Source organism: Mytilus californianus, unplaced genomic scaffold (assembly GCF_021869535.1).
Source record: "Mytilus californianus isolate M0D057914Y unplaced genomic scaffold, xbMytCali1.0.p SCAF_4, whole genome shotgun sequence".
NCBI classification, from domain to species: Eukaryota; Metazoa; Mollusca; class Bivalvia; order Mytilida; family Mytilidae; genus Mytilus; species Mytilus californianus.
In genome coordinates this window covers 83,478,227-83,487,699 of record NW_026262690.1, presented here as the reverse complement: position 1 = coordinate 83,487,699, position 9,473 = coordinate 83,478,227, and the positions used below count along the sequence as shown (strand labels likewise).

At 32.6% G+C, this 9,473-nt stretch overlaps 1 protein-coding gene across 1 annotated transcript; it reads right to left on the bottom strand.

Annotated features, from left to right (window-relative positions):
- Positions 1-2,165: 2,165 nt before the first annotated feature.
- On the bottom strand, positions 2,166-5,145 carry LOC127737112 (uncharacterized). Its single transcript, XM_052247645.1, has one exon. The coding sequence runs from the start codon at positions 5,143-5,145 to the stop codon at positions 3,364-3,366; it is 1,782 nt and encodes a 593-aa protein (XP_052103605.1). The 3' UTR covers positions 2,166-3,363.
- Positions 5,146-9,473: the final 4,328 nt, after the last annotated feature.

The window sequence follows — 9,473 nt, the reverse complement described above, 5'->3', positions numbered from 1 at the left end:
ATATATGTCACTTTTATTTTTGATTGATTGATTGTTGGTTGCTGGACTTCCAGTGACAAATATTTCATGCATGTTCAGAACGAGAGCAAATTAACAATAAATACAATAGTTAGGTCCTGTAAAATAGGTTGTTCTTGATGAAGGTCGGAAATTTAGACCCAAGCACTATAAATTAAACTTTCAGGATTAATGAACGAAATTACATTCTAATAAACTAATAACACAGTTATAGAGACAAAAGAGAGGCAAAGGATACCAAAGAGGCATCCAATAAGTATTTACAATAAAACAATGATAGGTCAATGTTCAGTCCCTTTGGTAACACTCGAAGACAATTTCTGGTAATCTCTGTAGACGTTTAGTATTTGGTTTTAGTTTTTTGGGCAATGACCCTTTGATCGACATATATTGAACTTTGCAATGACAGAAGTAGGATTGATATCATAAAATATAGTATGTGCCAAAACAAAAAAGATTTGTGAGTGTAAGCTATAAACACTCTCTTTGAATTTTCCTTGAAGTTCGGTATTTTTGTTATTTTACTTTTTTCGAAATTTTCCAAAATACTTTTCGAAATCTGAATGCACGCATACATCGTTTGAATTTGTGTGTCGTTTGGTCGCTCTCTAGTAAGCGAATGTATGAAATGTTTGTTCATTTATCCATCAAATTAGTGGCTTTGTTTAAATATAAACATAAGAAGATGTGGTATGTTTGCCAATGAGACAACTCTCCACCAGATACCAAATGACATAGAAGTTAACAACTATAGGTCACGGTACGGCCTTCAACAATGAGCCAAACCCATACCGCATAGTCAGCTATAAACACACCAAAATGACAAATGTAAATCAATCCAAACGAGAAAACTTACGACCTGATTCATGTACAAAACAATGAACGAAAAACAACTATGATATATACAGCAACAAGCGACAACCACTGAAATACAGTCTCCTTTTTTGGTAAAGGCACATATAGCATGTGCCGGGGTTAAACTAGTTTGCTGGCGCAACCCCCCTCCTCCTAACCTGGGACAGTGATATTACAATATAACATAAGATCACACTATAAAAAATCAGTTGAGGCTGACCTCATCAGATCGACACAAAGCAGAAAAGCAATTAACATAAACGCTGACCGAACGTGGCTGGGAATTTATACAACCCCACAACAAAAAAGACACTAAGGACAGATCTGAGAGTACTTGCAGTTACTGACAACAGTTCAAAGCCAATAACAACTAATAAAAACAATATGTGTATCTAGTCTCACTATTTTTAATATATACCACCTTTGATAAGTGTTTAGTATGACGATAAATTTTCACTTTTGTTCTCGTACTAGGAACAACAAAATTATTCTTTTTTTTTAAATATTTCCGTACTCCATGTATACCTTACAACAAAATTATTTTTATCTACCTGTGTACGTTATTTTATTTGGCGGCATTTTGTCCAAGGTTATGGTTGTCTTTTGATATTGTTTTACATCTAACCCCCTTGTTTAAATTATTTTGTATTTACATTGTGTCATTGATCAAATTTATTCGTTCAGTGTATGTTCACTTGTTTTTGTTAATATGTCTTAGTGTGTCTTTCTATGTTGTGATGTTACACTATTGTTTCAGGTAGGGTGAAGGCTGGCGCCTATTAAAACGTTTAAACCCGCTGCATTTGTTTGCACCTTTCCTAAGTCAGGAACCTGATGTTCAGTGGTTGTCGTTTGTTGATGTGGTTTATAAGTGTTTCTCGTTTCACGTTTTTTACATAAATTAGACCGTTGGTTTTCCTGTTTGAATGGTTTTACACTAGTCATTTTTGGGGCCCTTTATAGCTTGCTGTTCGGTGTGAGCCAAGGCTCCGTGTTGAAGGCCGTACTTTGACCTATAATGGTTTACTTTTACAAATTGTGACTTGGATGGAGAGTTGTCTCATTGGCTCTCATAACACATCTTCTTATATCTACTTAGACTAAAAAACCAATCAGTACATTTCCATCATCTAATGTATTTAGTGTAAAGACGTCATTAACAGTCAGAGAAAAAAACGTTTAAAGTATTTCAAACCCTCATTTCTTAGAACAAAATCAATTTTTTATTTGTTAATATTAGCATATAAGTAATACTATATATTACACTGTTAGTGTAACCACATTAGAAGAAAATGTAAGATAATTTTTTTTTCTCGAGCAATCCATGAAAAATTGTGAGTTTTGCCATTAAAATATGAGCTATCGGAAAATTGTAAACACGTTGTAGTCCATCAAGCATTGCAAACATTCACTGGATTGGTCAATGACCCAGGCAAAACAAATTGAGTATGAAGTAAGCATATTATATTACCGGGAACATTTGTATTTTGCATATCCATATAAGGTAGTGTTTCTGACCTGTTTAATTCTTACAGATTTCATAGCATTAAATATATTTCCTCAGTTGTGATACTTAAAACATCATATAAATCAATAACAATTCACAAACTTGCTAAACTAAAAGGTTAACAATGGAAAATCTGATAACAAGTTGTATGGAAGAATTAAAGATTGAATCAGAATACTTATTTTAGCTAAATATTTTGTCATCAAGGTTTGAACATTTGATACAAAGATATTATGCTCTATTCTAGACTGACAAGCTTATGTTTTAAGCTAGACAGTTTAAAAGGTAGATTTCTCCTGCAAGAAATAAACCTTACTTGTACTAATTAATTTGATCACAAACAGACAAATTTAGTCTTTACTTTTTTTCTTTTGATACAATTGCACGCAGAAAATTCTAATTTTCAAATTCTTTAAAATAACCCCTCCCGGGACTCAAATGCACAATAAAAAAAATGGTAGGCAAGCACACTACCAATAAAAAGTAGGAGTAAATCAAGCATTTTATAGTTTTTCTTGTACAAGGTACATAGCTTATCTTTTCTTCATTTTTGTGATTATAACGCATTGGTTTTAGTTTAGTCCAATTGACCTTCTTTAACCTGATTATGGTCTTTTATTAGTATGAAAATAACAATGTTCTCTAACTATGATAAGCTACACATTAATTGCAAATTTGTTCTTGTTGACAAATTATTAACTTCATTACAACTATTTGAGATTGAAAAATTCGAAAGAGCTACTCTAAACTTTAAAAAAGATACTTTTCTTCTCACTTTTCGACTCCATCACAATTAATGTAATTCATATGCTACCTGTCATTTATTTCATAGAATTTACTTTTGAAAATGTTTTACATGTGGTTTTTCGTAAAACAATGCCTGTTTTGAATTAATGAAGAGTTACAAATGCATCTCTACACAAAAAAATTACAATGAAATTATATAGGTCACTTTGGAATCAGGACTTGTCTGATTTTTCTGCCTAGAATCCAGAGAATATCACATGACTGAGTATCCGTTTGTTTAGTTCTTTGCTTTCTATCCATAAAGTTCCTCTGACATCAATTGTCATAACCCCTGGCTTTTCTAATCCCATTAATGTTATATCTATTATTGTCACTAATTCCCCCCTTGCGGTGACAATATGGAGAGCATGTTGTTTTTTATCAGAAATTATCAAATTCTTGGATTTGGTACTTAACACTTCCACAGGAGTAAAGAAATGTTCATTTGAATTGATAAAGGAATTTCCTATGTATTTCCATTGAATAATTCCATCTTTCCTGATAAGCACTACATCTCCTTTAAGGCCCCCTTTGAAAATACTATCAATGTAGCAGATATCATCATCATTGATTGTCGTACAGCATCGTACAACATCTCTTGTAAGCAGTTGTCTCCCATGATTTTTGTAGATCTGTATGATTTCCCCATCAAATCCTAATCGCATGATGATGGGTGTTTCTACTTTGTCGTTTACCGAGGTACAATCCATTCCCACAATAATTTCATTGTCTGAAATATGAAGAGTGTATGGTGAATTAGGAGAAAGATCTTTGAAAACTTTTGATTCATCATTAGCAGCTAATTGGCAGATTTGTTGAAAAGATGTTAAGAGAATGTTTTTATTTAAACATCTAATTTCAGGATAACCACGGACATTTTTAATTGATTTTAAGGTTTTAATTCCCTCTTTCACCTGCAGTTGATGTATTTCTTTGCATCCATCTGCGATCCAAATGTTGCCTTCCTTGTCACTTGTGATACTGTTTATGCTTGACATGTTGATATCATATTTTGATTTGATTTCAAATTGAATTTCCATTTCAACCATTTTAGAATTAGTTTGGATTTTATAATGAGGAACATACTGTTGTGTTTTTATATTAAATGATTTTGAACTTGCTGTCTGCTCAATTGATTCCAATTTTGTCTGCAGACCTTTTACAGCCCCAAAAAACAACTCTGCGCTTTTTGATTTTTGAATATTTTCTACATCCTGCATGACTTTTTCAATATCTATATCTTTTTCTAACAATTCCGATTCTTTCTTTGACATCAGTTCAGCATGTCTTTTGGTCTCTTCTTTATGTTCTTTAAGTAGCCTCAAACATTGTGACTGAACTTCTCTTGCTTGTTTTTCCTCTTCCAATATCTTTTGTTCTATCTCATTTGACTTTGATCTTTCAATTTCTGCCATTAAATTTAATTTTCCTATGAACTTTTCAATCTTAGTGTGAACTTGATCTTGCAGTTTTTTCATTTCTTCAACTTTTTGTTGACAAACTGTTTGTATTTCTTCCATTAGATGGCTACGATGAGTTGTTGCTATGCATTTGGGACAAACTAATAGATCACATGTAATGCAATACATGCAGCACAGTTGTTTTCTATGGTCTTTACATTTGACAGGTTTGAATTCAGACTTTGCATCAGTCTCATCAAGATGGGAATGAATATCCTTCAAAGCTACAATATCATGGAGATCAGCATTCTTAAACTTGGCATGTACTTTATCTGTACATTTCTGGCACATATAGAGATCACAGTCCATACATTTCACTTTTATTTTTGTATCTGTTTCACATAATCCACAAGCTAGAATATCTTGGGACCTTTTGACTGACCCAGAATGAGCCATGTTTTTCACTGATATATTCCTGTTTTCATGCTTAATAATTCTTGAATATCTACGCCTCTCTTTTAAAAAGTTTCGAACAGGTAATTCCCATACACTGTTCAAATAATCATTGTGCTCAAACATGTGATATAAATCATATCTTATGTTACCTTGAACTCATTCATAAAGAAAAATTGTGCAGTTTTGTTATACATTTAAACTTGATAATACTTGAAAATGTTTGATTGTTAATGATTACATTTAACAAAATATAGGTAAAATAAACCCTACAAACAGACCTGAATTTCTAAGGATCACCTTCAAACTAACTTTTATATTAAGTTAGTTCTCGCAACTGTATGCCAAAAATTTTCAAGCATGGAGGATGACTAAGAAAATTATTATATTTTAAATAAAATTTGTTTTCCAATTATTCCTAAATGTTCAAGGCAGGAAGGGTAGGGTGACTAAGAAATTGATGTTATATTACTTAAGGCAAACTTTCAGTGTGTCCCAAATTTGTCAAGGCAGGGAAGGTTACTTAGAAACTTAATATTTTATTTTGCATTCACCTTGTCCATCCATTTGTCTCTATTTCCATAACTTTTTTCACAGGATTTCCAAAGGAAAAATCGATTATTAGTCCCCTACCGTCGAAGTCGAAGGGGACTTTAGGTTTGCACTCTGTCTGTCTGTCTGTCTGTCTATCCGTCAGTCCGGCAAATCAGTTTTCCACACTTTTTTTCTTCGTGCTTGAAGATATTGATTTGATTTTTGGTATATTGTTTTACCATGACATGTTACAGATCAAGTTGGAATTTTGTTTCGGTCTGATGATTTTGTCCAGAGTTATGGTCCATGGACTTAGTAAATTCACTCAAATATTCAGTTTTCCACACTTTTTGTAGTCATGCTTGAAGATATTGATTTGATAATTGGTATATAGTGTTATCATGACAAGTTATAGATCAAGTTCGAATTTTGTTCCGGTTTAAGGATTTTGTGCAGAGTTATGGTCCTTGGACTTGGAAAATTCACTCAAATAATCAGTTTTCCACACTATTTTTTTATAATTCTTGAAGATATTGATTTGATATTTGTTATATAGTTTACACCATGAAAATTTATAGATCAAGTTAGCATTTTGTTCCAGAACAATGACATTTTAACCGGTAGGGGACTATGTATTGCCATGCAATACTCTCAGAATACTTGTTGATTTGGGGATGTACGGCGGGCGGGCAGGCAGCTGCCAAACAGTGTCTGTTCATTAACTTGAAAACGCTTTGATGAAATCTTTTCAAATTTAGATATGTTGTTTCCTGTGACTAAATGAAGGTCAAGTTCAATTTTCAGGATCTTTTTTTACGATTTTAGCTTTTATCGTTGTTGAGTTGTTGACCTTTACGTCCGTACGTCCCAAAGTTGGTTTCCATTCTCTAACTTTAGTTTACCTCAACCATATGTTACGAAACTTATACACAATGCTTATTACCACAAAACACAGATCAAGTTTGAATTTTGGTAGTGTCACTTTTACTGTTTTAGAGTTGTGCCCCTTTACAAATGGAAAAATTGCTGAATTTTTCGTTTCCCTTCTCTAACTTTAGTTTGCCTCAACCAAATGTTACACAATGCTTATTACCACAAAATACAGACCAAGTTTGAATTTTGGTGGTGTCACTTTTACTGTTCTAGAGTTATGCCCCTTTATAAATGGAAAAATTGCTGAATTTTTCGTTTCCGTTCTCTAACTTAAGTTTACCTCAACCAACTTCTACACAATACTTATTACCACACAACTCATATCAAGTACAAGTTTGGGTAGCGTCACTTTTACGGTTTTTCAGTTATGTCCCTTTATAACTATTTGTTACGCAAGCGGGAGCATCATTTGTGTCCCATGGACACATTCCCCATTTATTTTACTTGATCCTGTTTTGGGGTCCAGATTTGCAAATAACATTTTCATGCAGGAAAATCCGGTTTGCTGTCACTCTGACAACCTCTTGTTTCTCAGTTACTACAGATCAGAATAACTAAATTTTTTGTCAGCAGCTTGACAGTGATTTATTGTAACATTTTACTATGGTGTTACTGATGACACCTTTAGGAGTTATGGTCTTTGATAGATTGGAAAATGGCACTTTATACACAGAATGTGTCAAGTCAAACAAGCCTAAAAGCACCATATATACATTAGAATTTATAAATTCATTTGAACTAGCTGCCGTCTTTAAGTTTAAAAATGGTTACCTTCAAAATATAGAAAAACCCTTTTGCTGTCAATTTGACATATCATTTCTTGTTATTTGTTATAAAAAATAACTGAAAGACATCCAGAGGGCATTATACAGTCTTCAACATTAGTCAGGTGTCTATACAATATGTCAAGCTGTAAATTTTCCCAAGTCTATAAATGTTGTAAATTAATTAACCAATCAAAATCATCCATTTACACCTAATTCTCCGAATAAAAAAAAACATTATGATATAGATTAAACATATTTGATTGTCCAAAATATTACGAAATGACATTTAATTAGTACTGACAAGGTTCCTGACCTTGGAAAGGTTCCTGAAAATGACAGGGTTAAACTAGTTCTTATCTTGTCTTGACAAAGTTGAAAAAGTGAGACTTAGACTTGTGTGTTGTTTCCGGCATCCGCAGCAATGACTTTGAAACCTTTGCTTAGTTTACATGTTATAGTTTGATTAGGCCATTGTAAGTGGAACCACTTTTGGAAGGTCAATGATATTTGGTATATAGTTATATATTTGCATTGGCACATCTCATTTCATGAAGATTGTTTAGCCCTGACCCCTCAGTCATGGTGTATTGACTGAAACTTTTGCAAAGTTTACATGCCAAAACTTATGTTTAGGTCAGTTTAAAATGAACCACTAATGGTAAGTCAGAGATATTTGGTATGCAGCTGTATTTGCATTTGCCTGTCTTATTTCCATGGTGATTGAATGTTTGCACAGTTTATATGTTAAATTATTGCCAGTTTCATTTCAAAATTTGCATTATACTACAAAATTACATAATGGCCAGACATATTTCAGTATCAACAGTTTATTTTTAGATCAACCTTCTACCTTTAAAATTTTGATGAAAAGAATAACAAAATATACCCCAGTACATAAAAGATCAATGGTGTCCATCATCATTGTCTGCTGTGTTAATAATATACATGATATATTAATTTTTATGGCCCTTCAACAAAGTTATCGGTGCCATATAGTTTTACCCTTATCCGTCATTCCGCAACAAACAGTTAAACAGACTTTTTTTCTACACACCTTCACATATTAAGCTAACTTTTAGTATGCAAGTCTACTAAGATGAGTTACAGATCAAGTTTACGTTTTGTTCCGCTCCACTAATTTTTGCCGAAATTACGGGCTTTGGACTTTGAAAAAAGCAGTTATACAGACTTTTTTCTAAATGCCTTCACATATTGAGCTGTAATTTTGTATGTGAGTCTACTATAATAAGTTAGAGATTGAGTTTAAGTTTGGTTTTCCTCCGCTGATTTTTGCTGAAACAAGGGGCTTTGGACTTTGAAAATAGCAGTCATACAGACTTTTTTTCAAAATGCCTTCATATATTGAGCTGATTTTTAGTATGTGATTCAAATATGATGAGTTACGGATTGATTTTATGTTTGATTCCACTCTACTGCTTTTTGCAGAAACAACAGGCTTTGAACTTTGAACATTTTTTGAAAATAACAGTTATACAGACTTTTTTTTTTCTTCTAAACACCTTCACATATTGAGTTGATTTTTAGTATATGAGTCTACTATGATGAGTTACAGATTGAATTTACGTCTGGCTCCACTCCACTGATTTGTGCCGAAAAACCAGCATTGGACTTTAAAAATATCGTGAAAATAACAGTTATACCGACTTTCTTTCTCAAATTTCCACTCCTAAAAATGGCTTCAAGCTTTTATTGCGAGCAGGGTCATTTGTGTCGTTCCCACATCTAGTTTTTAAATCTTTTAGTCTGAAATACTTATCTGAATGATTCATAGGGTCAGGGATTCCTGAAGACAATATAATATCCCATGCCAATTGTTACTACCGGTATTGTATATCATGTATTTAAAGTGTTTTGTGAAATGCTGAAAATCAACTTGTTTTCTTTATCATTAGAGGTAAATTGAATCAAATATTGGGGTAAAATGGTCCTTTAATGAATGCTTTTTGCAATTTTGAACCATTCCAATCACCACAATTTTGAAAAATGGAGTTATAATTATAAAAAAAAATTTCTAATAATTTATTGATATGACAATTTGTACTAGTTTCACTAGGAACAATATGAAATGGATTTTGGCTGTCTTTATACTTTGGTTTATTTGGTATCTAAATAATGAAGTGTTGATATTAAAACTACATAAAAAAAAATCGCCAATAACTTTTAAGAACTGTCTTAAATTTCAGTGTAATCATGCATAAA